This window comes from Ornithodoros turicata, chromosome 4 (assembly GCF_037126465.1).
Source record: "Ornithodoros turicata isolate Travis chromosome 4, ASM3712646v1, whole genome shotgun sequence".
Taxonomy (NCBI): domain Eukaryota; kingdom Metazoa; phylum Arthropoda; class Arachnida; order Ixodida; family Argasidae; genus Ornithodoros; species Ornithodoros turicata.
This window is the reverse complement of record NC_088204.1, coordinates 77,042,789-77,055,231: the sequence shown is the minus strand read 5'-3', so window position 1 is coordinate 77,055,231 and position 12,443 is coordinate 77,042,789. Positions and strand designations below refer to the sequence as shown.

Below are 12,443 nucleotides of genomic sequence, written 5' to 3'. Positions count from 1 at the left end.
GCTACAAGTGGAATGTCTCATTGTGCATCCGAGACCGCATGCTGGAAAGCCTGGTGAGACGACCCGCGTTCAAGTCTGTACATCTCAAATAAAGGGTGAACCGCATGGCACGAAAAACTGTCCGAACCGAAATCGGGACCTAACTTTTTTCTATGCATCACCGCATGCTACCGATACGCACCCCGAATTTTGGCCGAAGGCTTCTGGCCTTGGGGAACATCGCCTTTCAACCATCCAGGTCAATGAGATAATCCCTGTATTCATAGGGAAGAAGTCGCACACACGGCAACAGTTAACCCCATTGCTACGTCATCGTTGCTATGGTTCTCCTTCCGGATGGATCGCCATTGGATGCTTCTACTTTTTCGGTTGGCGTCATTTCCCATTTCGGAGGAGAAACCTGGCTCGGCCAGATCGGGCCGAATCCGGCACGGAATTCTGTTCTCCGAAAAAAGTTCGCTCCCGAATTCGGTTCGGAAAGAATTCGGGCGCTTTTCGGGTCATGCGGTTCACGCTTAATGGCGAATTCGTGCGGTCATTTCGTGGCAACTTTTTTTTTTTTTTGTCACATCCCGAGTAGAGTCACTAAATAAGCTTCACTTCAGAGTACCGACACTGAGTTCCAAGAGCGAGCATGCGCCATCTTGTTTCCACGACACGGTAGCCACGCGCACTTTAGCGCACGATGCCATCTATCGTATGCGGGTGAAATGTTCCTTTCTCTTGCATGCGGCTCATCAAGGTTGACGGCCTTGAGGTAACCCTGACATCCTCGGGACGCTCCGGTGGACAATACATGGATTATCATGTATTGTCCATGCTCACAACAATCATACACACTTCTCTATCCCGCAGCGAGCATTATGTTAGTCGTCTTTGATGCTCAACTGGGGATGGTACCAGTGTGGTGCGGAAACAAGATGGCGCTCCTACTCTCCCTTGTACGACCGTGTCGATACTCTGAAGCGAAGTTTATTTAGTGACTCTAATCCCGAGCAGCCATGTTCGCTTGGTTAAAGCGCAGCAATCTCGCATGTTCGCGTGGCGCAAATTCTGCCCGGAATTTGCCGGCTCTAGCTCTTTTTTCGCCCGATCCCCATATGACCGTGCAGCGCATTGCCGAACTATATCCAGTGTCGTCACACCCGCACTGTGAAGGTGGCGGGGACCCGCACTGGCACGCACGTCGAAGTTCACGTGGGCTAGCAGATGACGGCACCCGAAGGTGAGCGACCGCGATGCCCCTAGCGTGATCCAAGCGCCAAAACCGCTAGATTCCTGGCACTCATGTTCGAATGACAACTGTCACGTGACCCAGCGCGGGCAAAAGGCTAGCGATTTCCGAGCACTCGGCCGTTTTGCCACATTTTAAACCAAGCGAATTCGTCATAAGAGGCTATTGGAACGAGGCGTGATGCTGAGAAATTTCGTGCAAGTCCTGAAACCCTTCTCCCACTCAACTCGCACCTTCTTGACATTAGCCAACCACGAACGAGTACAGGTTGGGACAAAGGTTTACGGAACACGCGAGCGACGTACTTTTGCTTCGGTGCGACAACCTAGCGGCTAAGGCTCTGAGGCTCTCTCGTCCTGTCCTTTTGTCCTCCCTCTGGGTCCGCTTGCGCAGGAATCTCTTAAGCAACAACAACAATAATGAGAGGATAGAGAGGTAGTAAGCGAGCCGGTGGTACAGATCCATAACTTAAAAACCCGAGACTGGGGGGGGGGGGCAAAAAAACGACAACGCAGACAAGGAGACACTGAGAGCATGCAGGACATTGAGACCTTGTCACCTTGTCTGTGTTGTCGTTTGTTGTCCCCCCCCCCCCCCAGTCTCGGGTTTTTAAGTGATGGAACAACAATAAATGAAGGAGAAGTGGTGATGACATGGGATGTTTCCCCGTGGTTGCCACAGGACCTCCCTACACCTCCTCCCTCACGGCAAAATAACTTTGGAAATATGGAAATACAACGATTTCGAGCGAAACCGCTTACAGGGGAGTAATTTGTTGCCAAATGCTCCCGCCACATTAGTTTCTTTCGATTAGCTCAGGGAGCGAATTATCTGTTGAATATCTGGAAAACCCGTACAGCTGCCGTCAGGCTTCACCGCAGAACACGATTCTTTCGCGTTCCAGTTAAGTCTGACGGCGGTTGTGAATTGCCCAGTATTCGCCTCGAGACTAAGGTACTCGTTGAAAGGAACTGCGCAAGCAGCATGTAAGGAATATTTTGCACGTTTACAGCCCAAGACGCCCATCATTCGTACGACACTGGATGCCGTACACGTAAGTCACGCATGAGTATTGCCTTCGAATATATTCGGCTTATCCAGTAGGGGCAAAACGCGGAATGTGTCGTCCCTAATAGACCTCTACCCGAGAAACGCCATCATGACGCTCTTTCCTTTCTTTCTGTTTCTTTTTTCTTTCTTGTTGTTCCTCTTTCCTTTCTTTCTGTTTCTCTTTTCTTTCTTGTTGTTCCTCTTTTCTTTCTTTGTGTTTCCTCCTTTCTTTCTTTTTGTTTCTCCTTTCTTTTCCTTTCCTTTCTTTTTTTTTTTTGTTTTCTTTCCCTTTCCTTTCTTTTTGTTTCTCTTTTCCTTCCCTTTCTTTTTGTTGCTTTTTATTTTTCTTTCTTTCCTCTGTTTCGATCCCCCTTTTTCTTTTTCCTTCCCTTTCTGTTTCGTTTGGCCCTTCCCCCTTCTTTTCTTTTTTTTCGTAATAGCAAGCCGACTCTTTGCCTGGCTAACCTTTCCTTTCTTTTTTTCTTAATAAACATATCCCCCCCCCCCCCATCATGACGATGGTGAACAGACTGAAACCGAAACAAATCGAAAGGGGAGGTCTGGGTTCCACGAAGGGCACTTGTTCGCTGCCTCCTATCGAAAGAAAAGTAGGACCGAAGGTCGCGTTCCTTTCAGGAACCATCGTAGTCCCCTCAAGAACGTGGCTTTCGGGCGCGGCCTTGTTCGCCCCCTATAGCTTCCAGCGTAGTTCAACTCTACCAAATTGGTGGCGCTGTCGAACACTATGACGTCATTTGTTTACAAACAGGGACAGGTCTATTGTGGTTTGCCTCAGCAATTTCTCGTTGTTTACGTCTTTGAAGACTCTCATTTTTTTGCTTTCATTCTGCTTTCTTGTAACCTCTCGCAGAACTGCACGTGGAAGCTGATTCCTTCCGAAATGAATATTGGACTGGCATCTGCTGGGATGGTGGTTGACAAGTTTATCGGATAACGCTGGCGAATGCCAAATAAAGCGATGTAACTGGAGCAGCTTCTCTCTCTCTCCCCATTATTCGACATCCCAATCAGGTTCAGTCAAACCCGATTTTTCCCGGAATTCCGACCACCCATCACGTATCGCATACGCTATTTAGTACTAATGTGTGCGCATGTCTGCTGTATAGATTATTTGAGTGCAACAAAAAACTATGCGGATCACATTTGATGTTACACAACGCGATGCTTGTGACGATAATGGCGAGGAATGATGATGATGATGATGATTTGTGTTTTCTTGTGAATGTTTAACCATATAGTACATGCATGCACCTTACACTGTGGGACCCTGGCAGGATAGAAAGAACAAAAATAACCCGATACCACCCGAATGTATCCCACTCGATTTCACCCGATTTAATATAGCACCTGATTATTCCCTCCCGAATCTGGAGAAAGTAAAAAAATCAGACCCTAGGCATAAGCGCTGCGTGAGCTCAGAAGACAACGAGCGTGTTTTCTTATACCTCTGGCAACTCCGACACTCTCGAATTAATGTGGAGTAACTCTAGCCTGACGATAATTCCAGAGTAGCGGAAATGACGTCATAACTCTCCGGAGAAAAATAGCCGATAAACAACTCTTCTCTACTCTGCTTAAAAGTAGCGTAAACTAGAGTTATGACGTCACACACATGCGCGCGCGGTTTTGTCGTCTGATATACGATATACAAGTAGGTCAGCCTTTCGCGCAGCCCCTCAGCTTGTGTGCGTGTGTGTGGGGGGGGGGTCTGTTTATGGGAGTAGCCGAATTTCTTGGTAGAAGGAGCAAGCAAAACAGAGACAACCACAACACACAAGCTGAAACTAACAAGAGAACTCAATGTCAACTATCAGCTGTTAGTTTCGGCTTGCGTGTCGTGGTCTGTTTTGCTTGCTCCTTCTACCATGTACTCTCCTCTCACCAACTAGCCCGACTTGACACGCTTAGTAGCCGAATTCGTCGTGCGATGAATTCGATCACTCACTTTTATTTATTTATTTATTGCCACCATCAACAAAGAAACGACAAAAAAGCAAACGATAACAAGCAAGTGCATCGGTAGCACCCAGTAGTAGTACCCGAAATGATAGGGATTTTTAACAGAATCCGACTGTTATCTACCCTCACTCATTTTCCTGAATGCCCATTACTACTTGATGCGACGCAGCGCTCGAATCTTCAACGTTCCGCTATCTTGCAGCGCAGAGCATATTGTGTTGTGTTCGTCTGTCTGTGCGTTTCAGCCTCAGAACAATCGTTTTCCAGCACGAGGCGAAAAATCCCGTCGAAGGTGGCTACTTCCGGGTCACGTGACCCTACGTCGCACCGAACTCGCGGCTTACTCGAGCTGAATAAAAAACAAAACACACAAAAAAAACACGCTCAAAGAAAGAACGACAGGACTTTGCGACGTCACACGAGGATCGTGTCATCCGTCCGCGGCTGCTTTCTCCTAGAGTCACTAAATAGGGAGCAGAGTAGAGACACTGAGCCATGCCGGCGAGCGAGCACGCCATCTTTGGTCCGGCGCGGCTGCGTCGCCTAGCAACGGGACGCCAATCTCCCTCTTCTCCGCCTCAGAACAGATGCGCGGTCGAGCCAGCTCGCAACCGAGGAAACCGGTTTTGGATGAAGGGGCCTCAACGTGGACGGCGCGTTCTTGGAAGGAGAAACCATGTGACGCGATCGGCCCAATCGAGGACACCGAACGGCGGCTCCGGCGCGGAAAAGGAATGCGATACTCTGCACCCCTATTTGGTGACTCTACTTTCTCAGACTGTTTTTGTAAATTTGATTGCGCAGCAAGAATACACCGCGGAGTGTAAATATTTTGCATGGTGACTCATGATGGACAGCTTCACAGATGAGGCAGGGCTTCGAGCCACGTTAAATGTCACTTCATTGTTCCTTTAAACCAGCACGCAAAAGGCGCAGAAAACTGTGGCATGTGCGGTGTGTACGCACCCAAACAATAAACCACTTGGTGAACACTTCCTTCCTTAAGGGGTTATCTGATTGTTTCGAAATTCTGAAATTCTATCTGAAATTCCGCGTTATCCCATAGACCTCTACCAGAGAAACGTCATCATGACGTTGGTAGACAGACTGAAACCGAAACAAATCGGAAGGGGAGGGCTAGGTTCCACGAATGGACACTTGTTCGCTGCCTCCTATTGAAAAAAAAAAAAAAAGTAGGACCGAAGGTCGTGTCCCCTTGCAGGGACCATCGTAACCCCATCAAGACCGTGGCTTTCGGGCGCGTCCTTGTTCGCCCCAAGTTTCGAGCGTAGTTCAGCTCTACCAAATTGGTGGCGCTGTCGAACACTATGACGTCATTTGTTTACAAACAACGAGATGGTCTATTCTCCCGCATGTCCCGTCAAAGATACAAGTGGGAAGATACAAGATGGGGGAAGAGAACCACCCTGACAGAGCCTAGCAGATAACAAACAACGACTTTATAACGATGGTCACCCCTCGAACTGTAAACAGATGACAAAAACAAGCTCCGCCCTTATTTCTCCTAAGTACCACCAGGGCTTGTCCTCACAGTCCCGTTTATTACTTGTTTTCTTGTACGCATTCCTGAATAAAAGGACTTCGAACTTTAAAAAAGGGGGCGCCGCAGGCCGGAATGGTGTTCAAGTTAACTCCGAGGCGAGCTGTACAGTGGACAAAGCTAACTGTCGCGGAACAGCCACCCCCTCTGCGTCTGCGTCGTATATGCTATCACACACAGCACGAAAAGAATGTAACGCAAATGTAGGAAGAGAAACACGAGCATCCACATAGAATCTGATTTTTGTCGAGCGAAAGTCTGGGTCAACCTTGAACGGCGCTTTGTAACGGACCTTGCATGTCGTCCAAGGCTGCCGGACTGCCCCCGCAGAAACCATCATGAATCCGCCCCTGCACGCTGTTATATGCACACGGTACGCATACAATTAGAGTCACTAAATAATGACCATCTCCAATTACACTGTACGGGGACCCAAAGGAATGAGTGGCCGTCAATGCACATGCCCAGAACTAAAAAGTTTTGCGCAATGCGCTGCCAGAGCCCCTTACTTTTTTCAAGCCCTAAAGTGCTTGTAACCTAGCTTGTTCCGAAACTCACTATTACTGAATATTTTGCGCCACAATCTGTGGTCACCGACTGGAATACTCACAGCTTTCGTCACCCTAGACGTATCCTGAATCCTGTCCTTCAAACACGACACCAAGCCAGACGGCCGTGTTTATCCGGGGCTGCAGCCATCTTGATTGAGAGGGAAATAAACTTCACTTCCACATCTTTGAGGTCCTGGCTGGCCATGGGGAACCACGCGGGGCATGACCCGAGAACGAGACTGCTCTGTTTTGTATTGTTTTACGTGAACAGCGTAGATAAGTCAGTGGCACCTCCGCGTAATCTTTGTTGTAGATCTAAGAAAAGGGGCGTAACCTGCATTATCGTTTTAAACGGAGCCCAAACAGCACCATGCATGGGGCTGACTGACAGTGTCTTATCTGACTGGCTTATCAGTGCTTCATTTTTCATTTCAAAGACCGTCTCGGACGGCTCTTGGTAGAAAGTCCTGGCAGCGTCATGCAAGGTGGAGGGATGTTTTCTCGCTATCAGTCAGTGGCTACAACCAGAGGGGGGGTTTCAGAGGTTCACAATCATTTTTTATGATCTATTCAGCTATAGCTATGAAATTTTATTTAATTGGTGCCGATTATTTCACTGTCAGGGATCTCTCACAATCCAGTGCTCTGGCTGGAGCATCCCATTTCCAGCAAGGCTGCAGCAGGGAACCGTCCTGGTTTCGGAAATTCAAGTGGCACTACACATAGCATGGAGACTGCCTTGGCCATCCCTAATTCCAGCCTGGGATGACATTTCTAGACTGGTTCCACTGCACTACACCCAGAATGGAAATTGCCTTGGCTGCCCCAGAGACGACCCAACTCCAGCCTGGGATGACCTTTCCGGACTGGTTCCACTGCACTACACCCAGAATGGAGATTGCCTTGGCTACCCCAGAGCGGACCCAGCTCCAGCCTACATTACGTAGAGTGCCCCCGTAGCCAAGGACCCCCCAGACAAGGCTTCCCTGATCCAATTGATAACTGCTGCATGTCATCTGTACTTTTTTCTTTGTTGTTCCACAGACCACACTGTCAGGACAAAAACTTTCTTGTTGCCTCACCAACTTTCACACACATACTAACAAAGAACAGCTTTTATTAAGCCCGCAAACTCGTGTAAAAATACTTTAGCAAAAAAAGCGCTGAGTGATCTATATCTCGTACGATATATTAAACTTCCGAATGCTTCGCCACTGAATGCACGAAACATGACTTCACGTTCTTGAACATCTGGTACGACAGAGGTCATGAGATTGCTTCTACGTTACAGAAGGCTTCTTTTCTTCAACTTGAGCATCAACTAAATGCCATAGTCGACTACCATGCGGACTCAGAGTTCCAGTCGCCTTTGCAGGATCCTCGATTCCAAATCGGCATGTACTTTGTTCACCTGAAAAAGTCACGTTAAGACGCACGATCTGAGACGTACCATATTTTCTCGAATCCAAGACGACCCTCCCGGGGGCGGTCACCCCCCTTAGTTTTCGTTGCGGGGCCCCCGCCCCTCTGAACTTTTGCTCTGGGGGTACAGACACCCCATTTTTCATCTGTACCTTCATGCCATCCGAGAGACTCGTTTTCAGCTCTGTTACCACGCAGAGTGAAATCGAATGCCCGTTCAAAAAGTAGTAGATTAAATTCACCCGAATAGGTATCATCCACCCAATTACCTTATTGTGATACAGTATGAGTAGAGCCTGAAGCTTTAGGGTTTAACCCGACTCTTCCCCGAATTGAAGGTTGCCTGCTTAGGGCGAAACCCAATTTTTACCCAGCAAATTGCCCTCACCGAGACGTCTGTAGGAACAAACACCAACTTGTCTGACAGCAAATGCACTTTCAATCACCGTTTGTACCAAACCAGTAGTACAGTTAGTTTTGAGTAGCTGAGCCCGATTTCTCCCCGAACACTGGAGGTTTTTCCACCCGAATTCGCACGAATTTAGAGCGCATGTTTATTCACCGGATTTTTATCCCCCCGAATTTAGAAAAAAATATTTCCCAAAATCGTCAGGCTCTAAGTATGAGCGGACCTGCTGCGCAAAGAGTAGCGACACACCATTCCGTAGCCTTGCATAGACGATGTGGAAAAACACAACTTCACTCCAGCAAAGGACGGTGATTAGTTTTTGATCAACGCAGGAAAACATTCGAGGATGGAAAGGGGAACTCTTATCCTGCTTTGAGGAATCTTTAATCCTCCTCGCAGGTGCACTTGATGACATGCGTAGCGTATCTGCTGTCTTTGCCTGAGCCAAGGAAAGAACACTCGACAGAACCTTTTTAGTGCAACAATGACACCCTTCGTAGACAAAACACTTTTGGCGAGAACCGAAATCGAAAATAAATTAACATGCCACCGCTCGCTTACTTGCATTTGTCTTGTCGCACTTAATGAGACAATCAACCAATATTTCAGTTTGCGCTGCTCAAATGGAAATTTCTTTTTCGCCTCAATGTAATCAGGAACACGAGGTGACCTTCCCATATGCGGTATTGCCCTTCACAGTCATCAGACTGCATGGACGAGTCGTTTCTAATAAGCACATAAAAGGCTCCCTCTAGGTTAGGTTAGGTTGGGTTGGGTTGGGGCTCGCCCCCCTTTGTCAAACGCCCCTGATGATGTATGACAGCTGCTTGTCTTCATACCTTATAATCATACTGCTTTATCCTCTGTTGCAACGTCTTCAGCTCATCTGGATGGACGTCTGTACTCTTGTCAGTCGCAGCACCTGCCTGTTTCTTGAGGTCCAGTTCACTCCTGAAGTGGTTCAATTTCCGCAGCCTATGTTCATAATGTTGCAGCTCTTCCTGCACGTCAAGGATGTCCGTGTTACGTCTCGACTTGACACTTATAAAGGAGTCCCAACAAATCAATGAACTGAAGAAAAGCATGGCAGTCGCAACAACTGGACACATGCCCTAGGCTACAGTGATAGCAGAAAATCATCTGCGGAGCAATTACCGTGACTCTAGCAGTAGTGATGAGAGGAAATATACCAGCGAAGAAATGCGATTCACAAATACGAAGCGTCTCGATGTGCACCTTATTGGAGCACTGCAACCCGGCAACATTTGTAGCTGCTGAATAATTGGTTGTACACATATTCGTCACTTCAGTCACTCATGTCCAATTACATATACCAGCACGTTACACCTTTGCCCCCTCACCCCTTGCCCACCCTTTGCCCTCCTGCACGTTACCCTTTCCCCATTTACTTTACCCCACCCCACTTTACCCTTTAGACCCCATCCCAAACTTGCACTCCATAATGACACACGTCCCAACAAAGGAAGAAAAAAAGTTTATGGTCGCATAATTTTTATGTATAACTTCTCCATAATGCAATATTGTGGAACTAGATTTGTAAATTGAATAAAAATTTTTGCTCAATCTCCTCTCTGTGTCAGCCAACTTACAAACTGGCATGGGTATCATGACCCGAGAGAGAACGGGTCTTTCACGAACACTGAAGGACAACTGGGAAAAGTACGGGAAAACCCGCGCCGAGAAAGAAAAATTAACGACAACCAAAATTCAGCAACCAAAAAATAAAGATTGCTGGAATTTCCGCTTCGAAATGCCAAATCTGTGCTCTCCTGCGGCCAAACTCAAAATCCCGTATTTCCCGCATTCTTCCGTGACAAACGGAACCATAGGATACATGTTCGTCGCTTGCCCAGCCACTCACCCTCAAAGACTCCAGTTCGGCAGGCGTAAAGTCTCCCTTCTGGGCCAATTGCCACAACTGCTGAACTTTTTCCTCATCAAACTCCTTCAGTTCCACTAATTTGCGGGCACGGGCGTTGAGTTGGTCAAAGCTCTCCTTCAGGTCTCTGTGGCTGCTCTTGAGTTGCGCGTGAGGCGTTCCGTCTGCCACATCTCGCTTTGCGTCGGATTCTTCGGTGTCCCGCAAGAACTGCTCCAGTGAGTTCTCAAGTTCATCTGCAACAAAGGATTTTGTTAAAATTTCATTCATTTATTCAAAAACTGGTCAGTTCGAAATATACCAAATAAAAATATCGCATTTTCCGCTGTATAGCGCGCGCGTTATACAGTAAAAAAGTGACCCGAAGAGCTCCTGCGCGTTATACACGGAAATGTTTTCCTGCAGAGTTCTTTCTCAGGTCGGTGACGTAGAAATTCTAGCCTCTTCCATGGTGCGCTGTGGCTTGCTCCCAAATCTCTTAGAGACAGTTTACAGAACTGATGAAAGGGCACCAGACATCATAAAAAGTTAATGATGCTGCTTAAGGATGCTATTCAGTGGTCAATAATCCTGAATTGATTTCAGAAGGCTGGTGTGATTGAGAAGGGATGCAAAACAGAAAGCGGAGGTGCGACTGAAGTACTCTATGTGACCCCCCGATTCTGTTGCATCGGAGCTTAACGGCTTTGACTAAATGTGCTTCGACTAATGCATATATGATACACCTCCTTGGCTTATTGTGTACACTAGTGGCAGCACAGAAGCTTGTAGCTACATTGCAGTGCACGTTATGTACAGTTGCGCGTTATACATGGAACTTTTTTCAAATCCGGCCCACTTTTAGGGGTACACGTTATACAACGGAAAATATGGTACGTGCTTTGCCGCTTAGATCTGGAGCCGAAGGTGTCAAGCGTCTCGTAGAACTGGTCAATCTTGTCCTGGTGGTGCTGGAACTCTTCCTTCAGAGTCTTCAGTTCTAACTCTGCAAAATTACATTAAATTAACAATAACATGCGCAAGATACTCTCACATTGACCCCAGGATAAAGTGCACAGAAAAGACTACGAAGTTATTAGCCCTTACGATCGAGGCCCGACTGCTCAATCTTGAGCCAAAGCTTGTTCAGCTTCTTGTCCTTGAACACGCGGTTTGCTTTTGCCTCATTTATGTGGTCGGGCGTTTCGTCCTGGTAAGGCTTCCAGTGGTCAGCTAAGTCATATTTTTCCAGTATACCTGGTCAGAAAAGCATGAGGAATAGCCCAATTTACTTTCTTGTAAGGCGTTTAAAGTCGACGCCCACCTTTGAGCGTCTTCTTCAGCTCCGCCTCCTTAAGACCTTCTTTGTCTTGTCCTGCACTCTTAAGCTTCTTCCAGGTAAGTTCGTCCTTATCCTGGACTTTGAGGTCGACGTACAGGCTCTTCAGTTTTGCTTCGCTCAGTCTCTGAAAATACACGTGATTACATGCGCGTGCTGGACCTCGCACCTAATAAAATGTCGTACCTTCTGTGCTTTCTCCCAAAGTACGTTCAACTTGTGCATTCGGAAGGGCTTATCTTCTGACGTCTTGAGGTGCTTGGGCGGTGGCCCGTGCTTGTTCATTGCTTCGCTGTATTTGCTGTGACAATCCACTGGGGAAACCCTCAGGAACGTGAACACTACACAAATAGCCGCCGCCGCAATTGTCCACTTCATGCTGTTACTATTGCTAGAATGCAGCTAAATTTTTAAAAATGTCCAGAGTGGCGCTATTTCAGGAGCCTCGGCGAGTTTGCTATGGAAAATAAACTTCGGGACGAGGAAAGCAAGCAGAAGCAAGCCGCAAGGAAGTTTGAAGTAAAAATACAATTGGCTTGACTTATGGCTGTAGTACCGGTACCGGTTGGATTGGCCCGGATTAGGCGACAAACAAACATTCACTTCCTTTAGAATTTTTGAATTTCTATTGCTGCGCAAAGGCTTGTGCAAAAAGAAAATATAATATTTTCTTTTGACACAAATTATCTAACATAAGTATAATTGAATTGCAGGACGAATCGCAAAACGCCTGTGAGGTTTGCTCGTTGCGGGATTGCGGGAGGTCCTGGGTGTCGTCTGCTACTTCTACTACTTGACCGTCCGGAAGACCGTTGCATAATTCTACGAAGGTTGATGACCACTTCACTTTTGTTTAACGCCTCAGAGCGCATCACTGATCACGATTGATCACATTGATCATCACGAAAGGAGATGGAGAACCTTCACACAGTGTGCATCGATGGACATGGTACGGAAACATTTCCCCCCTTAATTTTTCCTTACACAAAAGAAAAAGGCAACAAAATACAATGAATAT

At 47.2% G+C, this 12,443-nt stretch overlaps 1 protein-coding gene across 1 annotated transcript; it reads right to left on the bottom strand.

Moving 5' to 3' along the window:
- Window positions 1-7,476: 7,476 nt before the first annotated feature.
- On the bottom strand, window positions 7,477-11,962 carry LOC135391964 (alpha-2-macroglobulin receptor-associated protein-like). Its single transcript, XM_064622550.1, has 7 exons — window positions 11,612-11,962; window positions 11,411-11,552; window positions 11,194-11,343; window positions 10,988-11,092; window positions 10,090-10,343; window positions 9,047-9,208; window positions 7,477-7,787 (listed from the first exon to the last, which is right to left on the bottom strand). The coding sequence occupies exons 1-7, from the start codon at window positions 11,801-11,803 to the stop codon at window positions 7,728-7,730; spliced, it is 1,065 nt and encodes a 354-aa protein (XP_064478620.1). The 5' UTR covers window positions 11,804-11,962; the 3' UTR covers window positions 7,477-7,727.
- Between the last annotated feature and the right edge of the window lie 481 nt (window positions 11,963-12,443).